Source organism: Sphaerodactylus townsendi, linkage group LG12 (assembly GCF_021028975.2).
Source record: "Sphaerodactylus townsendi isolate TG3544 linkage group LG12, MPM_Stown_v2.3, whole genome shotgun sequence".
Classification (NCBI taxonomy): domain Eukaryota; kingdom Metazoa; phylum Chordata; class Lepidosauria; order Squamata; family Sphaerodactylidae; genus Sphaerodactylus; species Sphaerodactylus townsendi.
The window spans coordinates 36,146,500-36,161,477 of record NC_059436.1 but is presented as its reverse complement, the minus strand read 5'-3'; the positions used below and the strand labels follow the sequence as shown (position 1 = coordinate 36,161,477).

Below are 14,978 nucleotides of genomic sequence, written 5' to 3'. Positions count from 1 at the left end.
GGCACTTTCACACATTTAGTGGAAGGGGCTTTGTAGCTCAGTGATAGAGCACAAGCTTTGCCTGCAGAAGCTTCCATGTCTCAGGTTCACACCTTGGCATCTGTAATGAAAGGATCTTTGAGCAGGAGTGCTGGGAAGGTCCCTTCTCTGCTGAAGAGCTGCTGGCGTTACGAGTGGACAGTGCTGAGCCTGATCAAGCAGTGGTTTGTCTCATTGTCTGAATTTCTCATTATATGTGAGACTGGACGAGTAATGGATATGTGCCATGCCAGTATCTAAATCCATTCTGGAGTGTGGATGGGCAACTCGCAGCCCGTGGATCACGTCTAGCACCCAGCCACATTTTTTGTTAACTTCCCCCAGTTGGCCCACGTCTTTCTTCAAGCTTCCACTTAGGAACTACACCTGTCTGGCAAACTTTCCAGTCTGGCTGAAGTGTTTTCTTGCATTCAATGAGGGAACATCCCAAAGATTTCTGCCACAATACAGAGGATTCTGGGTAATTCTCTAATTTTGTACAACAATGGTTCCTAACCTTTTTTCACTTGCGTTCCTCCTGGCAACTCATTTCCCTAAAATTGTACCCCAATATTAGCAAACCCATTAAGTAATTTTTTTCACATACCCCTCAAACACTCTAGCGTGTACCCCTGGGGGTACGCATATCTCAGGCTGGGAGCCACTGTTGTAAAAGATGCCTGCCAAGCTATGAATGTAGAAACAATTTCCCACCTCTTTAAGTATTCTATGACATAGTAAGTGATGATAATCCATCTTTCTTTCTTTATTGCCTTCCTGCTTCAGGCAATAAACTGAAGGAGCTGCCAGCTGCTCTGAGCAACTTGCGTAGCCTACGAACCTTAGATATCAGTGAGAACCAGGTTCGGGTGTTGCCACAGGCGCTGGCTCATATTCGGACCCTAGAGGTATGGCTGGGTCGTCTTCTTTGCTTAGAGTGGGCTGACTTTCCAACTGGGAAGGCCTTATTTCAGGCCTGCATTGATTTCATCTGTTTACAGAGGGCGGGGGGCTGCTACTGCGAATGAGGCCTGTTAGGTGGGTCTTCGTTGGGTTTGAGGACCTCTGGGGAGAGGCAGTCCTTCAGGCTCACAAATGAAGGCCATTAAGGCAGCGGTTCTCAACCTGTGGGTTGCGACTCCTTTGGGAATTGAACAACCTTTTCACAGGGGTCACCTAAGACTCTCTGCATCAGTGTTCTCCATCTGTAAAATGGATAAATGTTAGGGTCGGGGGTCACCACAACATGAGGACCTGTATTAAAGGGTTGCGGCATTAGGAAGGTTGAGAACCACTGCATTAAGGTCTTTAAAAGTAACAGCTCCCCAAGCTGAGCTCAAAAGAAAAGTGGCCGTCACCGTAGTTCCTGGGGAATCCACTGAATATGCTCAGCAGAAGCAGCCCAGCTTGACAATAGTGTTACTGCCTTAGCTGAAGCTTCCGATCTGTATATTTTGACATTGATATTATGCATAGGGCACTGGCCTTTGTCTGATTTGAAGGTTGGGCACAGAAAGTCAGCTGTGAGCAGCCCTTGAGAGCTACAGTTCCGGCTGCATGTGTTCGTGTTCTGCAGATGCTGACTTTGGACGCCTCGACCATGACCTACCCACCAGACACCATCTGCAGCGCAGGCACAGAAGCCATCCAGCAGTTTCTGTGTGAAGGTGAGTCAGGTTGAGAACCTGCAGATTTTGAAATGGGGCCCAGCATTGAGGAGAGGTGTCATACACCTCTGAAAGGGAAGGATACATTTTGGCTCAGTAGGGCTGCAATCATATGCGCATGCCCTTGGGAGTGAGTCCCCACTGAATGAAGCTGGACAATGAATGAATTAAACGTGTTAAATCCTTGGCATCTCCTGTTAAAGGAGCTGTCCCTGCCAGAGACCCCGGAGACCTGCTGCCGGCCAGAGCAGACAATACTGAGTGAGATGGACTAATACTCTCAGTACAAGGCAGCCTCATATATTCGACTTCAAGATGCTCCTGACAGCACACAGCAAGTGTCCTGAGCAAAATAAGGGTGTTCATTTGTGCACTTTAATTTCTGTGAGCAGGTTTGTTTATGCATGAAGTTGCCAACTATGGAAGCATCCCCTCTTATCCTCACAACAGCTCAGTAAGGTAGTTTGGACTCACAGTCACCCTTAGGCCACCTAGGAGGCTTTGTGACTCTGCAGAGATCTGAATCTTGATCCCCCTGGCCCACCATGCTGAATATGAACTCCGAACCTTGCCTGTTCTCACAGAGGTTTGTGGCATAATGCGTTGCCTTCTTTGTCCTTCTAGAATCTGGAATTGAATACAACCCTCCATCGCAGTATTTGCTCCCAGTGTTGGAAAGAGATGGAGGAGAGACCTCGGTGGACGGGGTCAGCGGGACGTTTTGTAAATATGTGAACAATGAAGCCGAGTGGCAGGTGAGCCGGGAGCCGTTCCAGGATAGTGGAGCATATTTCCCAGTAGAACTTTCTGCGCTAGTGTTAGCTTGTCCCTGGCATCTCCAGTTAAAGGTCCTCCGATAACACGTGTCAGAGAAAGCCTTTCTCTGCTGGAGACTCCAAAGAATCGCTGTCAGTCAAACGAGTCAGTTCTGTACTAACATGACCAATGCTCTGGTTTAGCATAATGCAACGCTGGTCATTTTTTGAAAAGTGCCTTAAGTTAATTGTCATGTACAAATCTTGAAATGGTTTGCTTTTAATTTGCTAAAGTGAGAGAGGATGAGAAGTGGAGAACGGCTGCAAAGCCACAGCCTGGCTTGTGGGCCTTGATACTTCCATTCACATAAGACACTGGAGCCCCACTACATGTCAGCTTCTGGTTCCCTCCTCACATATTGATGTAGGGGCTAGTGGTTCTCAACCTTCCTAATGCCGTGACCCTTTAATACAGTTCCTCATGTTGTGGTGACCCCCAACCCTAACATCCATTTTACAGATGGAGAACACTGATGCAGAGAGTCTTAGGCGACCCCTGTGAAAGGGTCGTTCGACCCCCAAAAGGGTCCCGACCCACAGGTTGAGAACCACTGGAAGGTCGGACTAGCAAGACCCAGGCCCATTTCCTCACTCTTCTCACTGGGTGCCCTTGAGCCAATCACATTCTCAACCTAACTTAGCTCACGAGGATAAAATGGGGAAAGAAAAATGCAGTAGAGCTCCATAATCTCCTTGAAGAAAGGGCAGAATGAAAATGCACTAGTTGAATCTGTTTTATATCTGTGTCACGTGTGGGTATGCTGCCAATCTAGGCTCTCAAAATTACTAGAGCAATTAAAATCCAACCCCAGGTCACAAGCTATCAGGGAGTGAGTGTGGCAGTTCTTTTCTTGCAGAGGGAAGGGACAGAAGGGGCTACATAGGGGCCCTGAGGCTGGCTAAAAGCAAATGTGGCAATATCCCAAAGCAGCCCGTCCTTTCTGGGATCTGCCTTGGTTTTCCTTCATAGCCACCCATGAAGGATATGGTTGCTACCCACAGGACCAAGACCAGAGGGCCATGAAGTCTTGTCAGGGTGTCATTGTATATCCTTCTCTCATAGTTCTGCTCCATCCTGAATGTTAAGTGAGGTACCCTAAGTGTGCTCATTCTAGCTTGGATAGGGTTGATTTTTTTACTTCATAGGCCAGCATAAGAACAGCCTAACGATCGACACTTGCTCCCTAAACCTGGAGAAGTTGGATGGGATGTAATGTATTTATCTGTTTAATTTTACTTTGTCTTTCTCCCCATTGGGAACACAAAGAAGTTTACCTCATTCTCCTGCCCTCCATTTTCCCCTCATAAGAAGCCTACGAGGCAGGTTAGACTGAGAGGGTGTGACTAACCCAAGCTCACCCAGCAAGCTTCTGTGGCACAGCCTGAGCTGCCCAGATCCTAATCCGATGCTCTGACCACTGCATCACACGGATTCTCAGGATGCCTGCAAAAGCAAACTTTACCTTTCTGTTTGTGCTTCCTTTTCAGAACAAATTTCAGGAGTATGAGAAGCGAAAGGTAAGAAGTCTTCTTTTGGCCCTTCTTTGTGGCAAATGAGCCCAAGCCTTTTCTTGCCAACTCACGTGAACAAAGTCTCTTGGAGCTCCGGGGGAGAAAGAAGAGATTATTCTGATGCAGAAACCACAGAGAGTGGGTTGGAGGACAGGGTGAGAATCAATTTGTTGTTGGTCATGTGATGATTCCAGTGTTTCTTCGACAGCGAGGTATTCTGATGCAGAAACCACAGAGAGTGGGTTGGAGCAGGGGAAACTTTGGTTAAGCCAGGGGTCTGCAACCTGCGGCTCTCCAGATGTTCATGAACTACAATTCCCATCAGCCCCTGCCAGCATGGTCAAGTGGCCATGCTGACAGGGGCTGGTGGGAATTGTAGTTCATGAACATCTGGAGAGGCGCAGGTTGCAGACCCCTGGGTTAAGCCTTCATTTAGGTGGGAATCTGAGATGTTCTTGACCTGGAAAAGCAATAATGCTAATGAGCCTTTGGCTCATCCATGAGTAGTCACTCGTCCTGGTGGGATGATGCACCAGGTTTCCACAAATCTATCCATCTCCTCTTGAACTACTTTGCTGGCAGAAGTGGGACAAGGACTGCCAAAAAGTTAAGTGGGGCGGGAGGGGAGAGTGGTCTCTAACACTTCATGCTGCATGACCAGAAGAAGAGTTTGGATTTATTTCCCACCTTTCTCTCCTGTAAGGAGACTCAAGGTGGCTTATAAGCTCCTTTCCCTCCCTCTGCCCACAACAAACACCTTGTGAGGTAGGTGGGGCTGAAAGAGTTCCAAAGAACTGTGACTAGCCTAAGGTCACCCTCAGGATTCTGGGAGTGTGGAAATACATCTGGTTCACCAGATAAGCCTCTGCCACTCAGGTGAAGGAGTGGGGAATCAAACCCAGTTCTCCGGATTCGAATCCACCTGCTCTTAACCACTACATCATGCTGGCTATACCCTCACACATTTAAAAAATCTTGCCATGTCAAGGAGAGAAGTTCAGGCCTCACTTCCTCCCTGATGTGCTAACTAATATATACATATAGCAGAGTCTGAAGTGGTACAGTCCTAATGCAAGTTTACCATCTCGTCTGCTTCTTGTGAGAACTTGCCCCACACCTTGAGTAATAACTAGAGCGGTTTGGATGTGTTAACAAGACTCTTTGCTGGTGTCTCAGGAGCAGAAAATGCAGGAGAAACTGGAGTTTGAGCGCTGGTTAGACCTGGAGCAGAGAGAGCAGGCGCAGTTGATGCAGCAGAACCAAAGCCAAAAGGGGGAGATCCTCCAGTGCATGAAGGCGGTAAGGGTGTTTGTGTTCATTCTCTCTTCCCTTGACTCTTGCACTCTTCCAGCCTTCCCTCCTTCTCCATCTCCTTTAATACTGGAGATAATGCAGATAAATTGATGAACAATAAATTCAGGATGGAAAAAATACTTCTTCACACAATACATAATTGACTTATGGAACTCTGTGCCACAGGACAGGCCAAACTTATGTAGCACATGATTGCTAAATAGAACCTCCATTCTCAGTGGCTGTGTTGCTCTGAATACCAGTTGATGAAGGCCAATAACAAGCAAAGACTTTGGCCTTTGTATCTCTGACCATGGGGCTTCCAGGATATCTATTTGGCTGTTATTGGTTGCTGGGCTAGATGGACCATTGGTCTAATCCAACAGAGCTCTTTTTATATTCTGCTTCCTTCTCCCTTTCCCTTTGTCTGCTATCCCTCCATGCCCCACTATCCACATTTAGGTTGCAGTCTCCCACCAGCACAGATTGTCAAGGATGCTCCACAAAGCATCATGCATTTACAAGTAGACATAAGTAGACATCTTCAGCATGTCCAGTCTGTAGAATATCTGGTAGTAAGGCTAGAAAAGGCTTTTTCTGCTACCTTGGACAATAACTGACGGTCAGCAGTACCTCTGGGCTAAATAGATGAGTAAATGTGACATGCTTTAAGGCAGTTCTGGTTTTTTATTTAACTTTCAAAACCTCACCGTTCTCCAGATGGAATCCAAAGCCAGGCTTCTCCTACAGATCTCAACATTCTGCACATTTGCATGGAAGAGATGGTGCTGCCATAGATTCAATTAAGTGCAGTGGGTTTCCTCTTGGCTACAGGAGCAGATGAAGCTGGAGCAGGGCCTGTCGCGACACCAGCAGCGCCTGGAAGTGGAGCGCATGAAGCTGCTAGAGCAATTGAAAGAGATGGAGGTGGGCGTCACCAGCCGAATCCAGAAGCTGCTAGAACAGAACCAGAGGTCAGAGGCCTTGAGGGGTGGGAGTGAGTGTAACAGTCACAGAGGTACTCTTAGCAGCCCAGCCAAAGCTCAAAACGTCTTGGTGAGAGTCTGATTTGTTGACATAACTCCAGACCAAGTATCTGTTGGTCAGATGGAGCATCATTCTTAGAACATCTCACAGCAGGAGCTGGAATCCGGATGCAGTTCCACTGGTGAAACCTATCTGTGATTTTGAGCTGCAAAGAAAATGCCAAAATTGGCTGCTGGAAAATTCCTGATTCTTGAATCGGAATGAGTTAAATGTACCAAAGACTAACGCTGATAATCATATTCGTGGAAATATCATTAATTGTTCAGTAGTGCATACATTTTTTATTTACTTATTTCATTTCTATTCCACTTTTTTCCCCAACGGGGACCCAAAGTGGTTTACAAGATTCTTCCTCCCTCCATTTTATCCTCACAACAACCCTGTGAGGTAAGCTTGGCTAAGTGTGAGTGACAGGCCCAAGGGAACCTGCCAAGCTTCTGTGGCAGAGTAGGGGTTTGAATCTGTGTCTTCCAATCCCAGTTTGACACTTGAACCACTAGATCATGTTGGTTCCAATAATACAGTAGTTTAATTAATCAGCAGTTTATGTATTCTTGAAGGCTTCCATGGCCAGTACCATGAAGATGCCAGCTGCAGAGGTGGGTAAAACATTAGGAGCCAAAACTACCTGTGTGACCATGGCCACACAGCTCAGAGAATCCACATCACCCAGAAGTCAATGTTTATTTACAGTATATACTGCTGCCCTTTATTCTAAGAGTTGACTCTCCCGGCAGCTTATACAGAGAGAACATTCACTCAAATATAACAGTAGAGCACTGTTCCCGTTAGCAGACTCAGCCCCACGTATGAAACGGGACATAAGTCTCAACACCTCTTTCCTTCCCTTATCCTCTGGCCCACCTGCTTTTCTCCTTCCTCCCACTCATTACTGTTCTGGTTATTTAAAATGTATTGATGGTTAATCTTAACAAGTACTCAAGTTGATGTACCCAGTTTTTGCCCACAACCAAGAACAGCCCACTCTGCTTGGCAGCACAGGGAATTATTTTATGGCATCAGAACTCAAGAGGTGTCTACTTTGGGAAAGACTCAGGAGAGATGATTTACTCAGGGTAGGGATTCATTGTAAGTTTTCTCTAACAAGACATTAGAACTTGTGTGTTAAAACAGTACAATATATTAAAAAACAAGAGCACAGAATATGTTTATAAAAAGTCATGCCATTTTACAGTACCTTTTGAAAGTTTTTTTAAAGGCAACCTACAGCCAAGCAATGTAAAGGATCGGCAAAAGCTCCCTGGATGGATTTAATTGTTTACTTTTGGAGTCTGACATCTGAATTCCATGTTTGATTTCATTCTGTTTTGTCTTCTGACAAGGGCAGAAATCTTTTGTAGCGTTTGTAGCTTAGGGATGGGGGAACGGAAAGCTTAGAGATGTATGGGCAGGAGGGGACAATTAAACTTAGTCTAGGAGGAGATACACTCCAGTGTCTCACAGCATCCTCTGATTTTACCTTTCCAGGCAAAAGCAGAACTCTGAGGTTCTGAAATCTCTGGAGAATGACCGGTGAGTTTCCTTTCTGTTCTTGGGATGGCTTTGGAGAACATAACAGCCGGGTCATCATAAGACATTTGTTCACCCCATTGCTTTGTCTCCGGTCTCTGGCTACCAGTGTGTGAACTGCCAAAGGCATCTCGGTGATCAGTGCTAGAAACAGGATGTTGGGCTAGCTGGACCTTGGTCACCAGTAGAAGGTAGACTGTGAAACAATCGGGATGACCTGGCCTTTGGGCGCACTAGCAACACCAAACCATGGGGTCTGAACCAGAACTCCAAATGCAAAATGCATTTTTAAGAATTTAATTAAAGAAAGGTAGTAAAACATGGGTTTATAAACATAACAGTGAACACAAAATCAAGGTGCAGTTCAGTTACACAAATAAAGCCACCGTTAAAATCTACATACCAGAAAAAAAGTACTAGACAATTTCAGTACATGTACAAGGTTTCAATAGAATTTCCTGGCAAAGTGGAGGACAAAAGATAGCACAAAGGAGTAGAAGTAACTGCTAACACTGATAGAACTAATTTATGGTTTAGGCTGGTGATCATTGATTAACCAATCAGGGTACACCTTGATCAGAATGTTCTGGATGATGAGGGGGCCTACCCCTCCCTTCTAAAACGAAACCTTTCCAATTAGTTTCTGCCCAGTTCCAGCTGGTTGGGATTAATGAAGATGATTCCATGCCTCTTAACAAGCACTAGGACCTTGGAGAGGTCCAATCATAGACTCCTGCTTTCTGAACCCTCTTGAGTTCATGAGAAAGGCAAAATGATTTTTACTCGGCCTTCCAGCAAACAAAATGGATTCTCTCTTTGCTTTTAGGATCAGGATGGAGCAACTGATGGCCATTACTCAGGAGGAGGCAGAGCAACTACGCAGGAGGGAAGTGGCCTGTAAGTTTGTCAATGGGCACGTTTAGCAAGGCTCCTGGCTACCATCACCTCCCTCACGTCCCAGCTTGCAATGGGTCACGCCTCCAGTAACTCAGCAGAGGAGGTCCCACTGTAGGAATCATGCCCTCTACCTGAGCTCCCAGCAAAAAGGGTGGGTGCACTTGCAGTAGGGTGTTTGGGGCCAGTTTTTGAGATCACATGGTGTGTGGGCTCCATTCCAGCACTGCCCTCCTTTCCCTAAAACTGCCCAGACTTTGACAGTTTGAATTCGTGTGCAGCAGTGTTCCACCAATAAAGGCCCTGATATTTTGGCTTTGCTTTGTAAGAGGCAGGCCTGACTTTTTTTGCTCTGCCCCTCAAAGGAGTGTCTCTTCTCCCCTCGCCTTCTCTGCTTAAACTTGAGGCAGGGAGAAGCCGATTTGGAAGCTGCTCAGGCACGATCCCGGCTTGCTTCTGTAAAAACACTGCCACCATTATGAAGTGTAGAAGGCAGCAGTTTTCCAATAGCCAATGCTTGTAGATGCTTGAGGAGGGGATCTGGGAAGCCAACTGACTCCCAGGGTGTTTTCTGCCCCTGCAGCGGCCATGCAGCAGATGCTGTCCGAAACTTACAATAGCAAGCTTGTACAGGTGGCCTCTGACTCGCGCCGGCAACACCTTGTCAACCAGACTTGTACCAGGTACTTACAGTCAGGAAGTGGGATTTGACATGTTATTTCTTCCCTCCAAGGAGCTCTGGGCAGAGAATTTTATTTGTGACAATTCACCACTTTGGAACTTGTTCAATTGTTGGCAGCCACCAGGAAAATACCGACCTGTGATTTGGGCATTTTTTCCCCTGACATCTGGACTAAGTGCAAACTGTTTATTGAAACATTTTTTCTGATTTCACTAAACCAGTGAATTTCAGCTCTTGGTAATGCAGCCCATTTTTGGCATGCTGTTTTCACTTACTATTGCTCAAGAGCTGTGGGTGAGTCGGTTTTCTCCATCCCACTGCATTAAAATCAAGACATGTTATGCCCACCGCCTGGTCTGCCACAATCAGCCAGAGGACCAAAGAAGAAACATTTGTTATTGGCTCTGGCCTCAGACCCGATGCAATCCATCAGGCTTTTTCTTCGGTCCTTCCTTAAACTTCTCCAAAAACAGGCAACCCCGCTTTGAGGGCCTCAAACTTGGCTTCAGTGCCGAGCTTGCTCTCAGTCTGCGTTTAGCATCCAAAACCCAACACGGTTCATCTCTGGAATTGTTCTTCTATCTAATACAGAGTCCTGCTAATTACAAATGCCGTACATGCATAATACCGTTAGTACAGCAATACAGAATAAAAGGAAAATCAGGTTAACATGAAATATATTTTTATTTGTATTGTCGAAGGCTTTCACGGCCGGATTCAGCTGGTTCTGGAGGGTTTTCCGGGGCTGTGTGGCCGTGGTCTGGTGGATTTTGTTCCTAACGTTTTGCCTGCATCTGCCACAGATGCAGGCGAAACGTTAGGAACAAAATCCACCAGACCACGGCCACACAGCCCGGAAAACCCTCCAGAACCATTTTTATTTATTTATATATTAGATTTTGTTATATTAGATTGTAGATATACCCTACAAACTAATAAGCAATGCAATACCCTAAAGCACTTGGCAAAAGTACTCATTCATTCTTAATTGCAACAGCTGAGGGCATCAGCCATTATATTCTCTGATCCTTTGATATGGGGAATTTCAAATTGGAAATCCTGTAAGCTTAAAGCCCACCTCAAAATTCTTCATTGTTACCTTTCATCTTGCCTAAGAACACCAAAGGATTATGATCAGAAGGCACTGCCTTTGACAATACATCTCTGGATTTGTTTCTCTTGCAGCTTGGCAAAGATGGATGAGCAATTGCAGCAAATCCTGGCGTGGCAACAGCTGGACCAGAACAAAGCCATCAGTCAGATTCTTCAGGAGGTAGTGCTGCACATGGGTAGAGTGTGGGCCAGTAGGGCCAAAGGACGTGGAATGTATCAGGTGGGACTCGGGAGGTGCTGAAGCAGAACTCCACAGAGCTGAATTCAAAGAGTTGAATCCTATGAACCTTTTCATGCTTGGAGGCAAACTTTGTGCAAGTTACAGAGCAGCAAAACTACAGCCATTACTTGCCCTGCTTTTGGAATTCCTGGAAGCGTCTGTCTGACTGGTCTAAACTACTGAATGTTGAACCAGATGTACCTTGTACCTTGGGTTTAGCAATTCTTATTTTCTTCTAGTACAGCAGAAAAAAAAAACCCCAACCTTTGCAAGAATTTCATAACTTGAATAACCTTTCTGGGTGATTGGGCAGACTTCAGTGTTGATTTTACAAAGAGTTTTGGCGGGCTTGGAATATATTAATAGTTTTGATTCTCATCTGTTTTCCAAAGAGGTCTTCTGAAAGCTATCCACGTCTAGGTGGAGCGCAATTTTCCCAGTCTTTCTCACTTTAGACTATAGGCGGAGGATTAGAAGAGAAACCAAAGAATTTCCTACTTAATGGAAAATAGCAATTTTGGGAGTAGTCTAATATAATCTTTTCCCTGGACAGATACTTATTTTCCCAGTGTAGTAGAAACATCACACAGAGATTATATTGAGTATGCAGTCTCCTCACCTATGTTTTGAATTACTGCAGTCCAAAGGAGGCTTTCTTTATATACATAATTGCCTAAGGGATGGAATGTCCAACGACAATCCTGCAGCCAATGAGTGTGCAGGGCTCACAACATTGTATCCCATACCTGCCAACCTTCCCCCAACCCAGGAGCCTTCCCCATCCCGAACGGGTTGCTCTCCTGAAGGAGAGGAGGAGGAGGAGGAGGGTCCCCAGCCCTCCTTGAGCCCATTTTATTTTAATTTAAAATGGGCTTCAGTGCTAGCACCATATAATTCACCTACATGACTCTATGACAACTGAGTCTGAGATTAAGCTTGGGAGAGCCACTCTTATCTCACCTCAATCTCGGGTTCATGTCCCTCCTATTAAACTCCAGCTGATTTCTCAAAGATTTATTGTAAAAGTTCAAAACAAAGAAATAAAAACATAAATGCAATTAGAGAAATGGCTCAGCTGAATACAGTCTTATGGATCTCTTCGGGACATTCAGCTAAGAGGTGCTTCTCTCAGCCTGGCCCTAGCCCATGATAGAGTTACTCTATCATGGGCTAGGCTGAGATACCAGGTTGGTGGTATCTAGGCTTTGTTCTCTTACTTTCCAAGAAAACTTTCCACCTTGCCATGCGGTCCGCAAAAGCTTTGAAATGCCGACATCCGGCGGATCAAAGACCATTTGATCAACGACCCTTTTTGCCATGTAGGTGTGACTCTGCTAGTTTTACAGTACTATTCCATCACAGACTCTTAGTCTTTCTACATTCCCTGCTGTTTTTAAACAGACATTTTATGTATATGTTATTTACTTTATGTGTTTTATTTATTTTCTTAATAATTTATACCCTAAAAATTTTCCCCAATGAGGAGATCCAAAGCAGCTGACATTGTTCCCCCTCCTCCATTTTATCCTCACAACAAGCCTGCAAGGTAGGTTAGGCTGAGAGTCTGAGACTGGCTAAGATCACCCAGCAAGCTGCCATGGCAGAGTGGCGATCTGAACCTGAGTTAGTCGAGATCCTAGTCCAACACTCTAACCACTGTGCCGTACTGTCTCTCTATTTAGAAAGTATACATCACAATTTTCTGCTATCAAGGTGCTCATGGCAACTCACAAGAACTTCAACAAAGCGTGAAGACAAACTCACAACAGAACAGCTGACCCAAGGAAGATAAAAAGCTCACCATAAACCAAACATGTTAAACAGATTTCAGAATCCAGCAATACGGTAGTTAAAAGAAATATGGAGATTCTTTGTATGGGTTGGATCCACATTATTCTCGCACAACAGAAAGATTGGCGGAGGAAGCAAGAGCTCCACTGGGGCATGGGCAAGATGGTAATGATTTTGCCCAATTTGCACCTCCTTCTTGCAATCGTTCCCCCCGCCCACACACACACACAGTATGACCTTTACATGATGCTACTCCCCCAGTCTCTGGCAGTGTTTTTTGGGGAGTCACAGGGCCTACTTTGCAAGGTGAAAAGCAGGGAAAGATCCGTGAGCACCTTCTATTCACTCAACCGTAGGACTGAAACATCTCTAATCAAAAGTGAGCACGATGGAGTTGGTCTGATGCTGGAAAGAGGTTCATGTAGGCAGTAAGTAACCTTGACTGAGCAAGGAATTCTCTAGCCATGAAATAAAATAATAATAATAATAATAATAATAATAATAATCCCTGCCTCTGATAATCACCTGCTTGACTTTTTAAGGCCATAAAACTCTGAAGAGGACCTCTGATAAAAGATCTTAACTGATGAACAAGCTCATATGAGAGATGGCATGGCACAGATATCCTGAGCCACCCACCTGACTGAGGATGGAGCTGCTGCTCATTCATTACATCTGCAGTGAAACATGGGTCTTGTTTAGAGGGGCTCGGCAAGGGCTTGAATAGAGGTAGAGGAGGCAGTATGGGCAAACTCAGTAGCAGGTTGTTTCATACACTTGTATGAGAGTATTGTTCAGAATGGGCCATGGCTGAGTGGAACAGAAGGCAAATGGCTCTGTTCCTAGCATCTACTGTTAAAAGAATCGCAAGCCCTTTCTCTGCCTTGAACTGTCAGAGTAGACTGCTGAATTACAAGGGCCTGTGATATCACTGGGAGCTTCATGGTTATCTCTTTTTGTCCATTTTTTAGAGTGAAATGCAGAGGGCTGCCTTTGAAGCTCTCCAGGTGAAGAGGGATCTTATGCACTGCCAGATCAGGAATCAGGTAAGTGGAAATTGGGACTCTGCAGTGGCCACCTCAAGTTTCCTGTCTGGACAGTCTGCCTTTGTAAGTCCAGTCCCAGGAACCCATGTTGCAGAAGAGTGGCATTTTCCTGGCCTGAAAGCCTAGTCCTATGCTTCTCTCGCTCAGAACCAGTTAGGTATGCCCCATTCCTGGAAGCTTCATTGCATTTCCATCCCACGTCAGAGAATGGCCCATAAATGCATGAATGTCATGATTTATGGTTGTGTTTTGGTTTCTGTCACCAACCTGCTTTTTCAGATCCATTCTGGCAAAAGTGAAGCACATCAGTGTGAGAGCATGTGGCCGCAACCCAGTCGAGCAGAAGTGGATTGAGCTGTTGCCAGAGCTTTGAGGCAATAGAGTTTGCAAGTGCTTCAACAATATGTCCCCTTTGGTTAACAGGGTACTTGGGCCTCCAGTCTTCTGAACTTGGGAGAGGACTTTCTAAGTGGTGCTGGGAAAGGATGTTCATTGACTTTTACTGTTCTGTGTGGTGGCTTTGCTGGACTGTAATGAGCTCTAGGTCCAGTCAGAACAATTTTTACCTTTCTGAAAAGCTTACCAGCTGCACTCAGTGTCTCTGGGAGGCATACTAGAAGCAGTCTCAGGGCATACCCTAGAGCAGTGGTTCTCAACCTTCCTAATGCCACGACCCTTTAATACAATTCCAAATGTTGTGGTGACCCCCAACCGTGAAATTATTTGTGTCTCAGTTCCTAAAACCATCGGAAATATGTGTTTTCCATTGGTCTTACGCGACCCCTGTGATAGGGTCGTTTGACCCCCAAAGGGGTCGTGACCCACAGGTTGAGAACCGCTGCCCTAGAGAGATTTTGAGGAAACTCTTGTCTCCCACTGCATTTCTCAGAGTAGAAAAGTCTACATTGGTTTGCTTTTTCCACACAATTGGAAGGCTGTAGGTTAACTGTTGACCTAATTCCCAGAATCAGATTTCTTCGTTCCCAAGAGCAAGCTGTTCTCCACCTGCGTACTCAACCTCCAACTGGATTATCATCTAGCTAGATTCAGTGACCCCTGCCCTTTAGTCACAAAGCAGGATACATTGCCGACCCTCTTGGGAGGAGAGGAGCTCCTGCATCCAAGGATGAGGCTGTGTCATAGTTCAGCTGGTTCTCCAGCTTCACTTCCAGAGACTCTTGAGGGCCATGCTCTGCCTTCCACTACATTCCATCAGTTTATGTTGCGTACAGAATGGCAGATGTTTGTCTGAGGCTTAGTACGAAGAAATGTAGCCTCTGAAGTTGGCACAAGGTCTATCCTCAATTTTGCTAGGAGATCCTGAGCTCTCCTTGGCCATGCTTTTTTTTT

At 45.6% G+C, this 14,978-nt stretch overlaps 1 protein-coding gene across 1 annotated transcript in view; it reads left to right on the top strand.

The window, feature by feature from the left end:
- Positions 1-14,978, top strand: part of LRSAM1 (leucine rich repeat and sterile alpha motif containing 1) — a 34,671-nt gene that overhangs the window by 12,907 nt on the left and 6,786 nt on the right. The window contains exons 8-18 of the mRNA XM_048512096.1: positions 805-926; positions 1,595-1,685; positions 2,310-2,440; positions 3,989-4,018; positions 5,189-5,311; positions 6,140-6,279; positions 7,841-7,885; positions 8,709-8,779; positions 9,360-9,459; positions 10,644-10,731; positions 13,554-13,628. Of these exons, the coding sequence (XP_048368053.1) occupies positions 805-926; positions 1,595-1,685; positions 2,310-2,440; positions 3,989-4,018; positions 5,189-5,311; positions 6,140-6,279; positions 7,841-7,885; positions 8,709-8,779; positions 9,360-9,459; positions 10,644-10,731; positions 13,554-13,628 (1,016 nt within the window). The remainder of the gene's footprint in view (positions 1-804; positions 927-1,594; positions 1,686-2,309; positions 2,441-3,988; positions 4,019-5,188; positions 5,312-6,139; positions 6,280-7,840; positions 7,886-8,708; positions 8,780-9,359; positions 9,460-10,643; positions 10,732-13,553; positions 13,629-14,978) is intronic.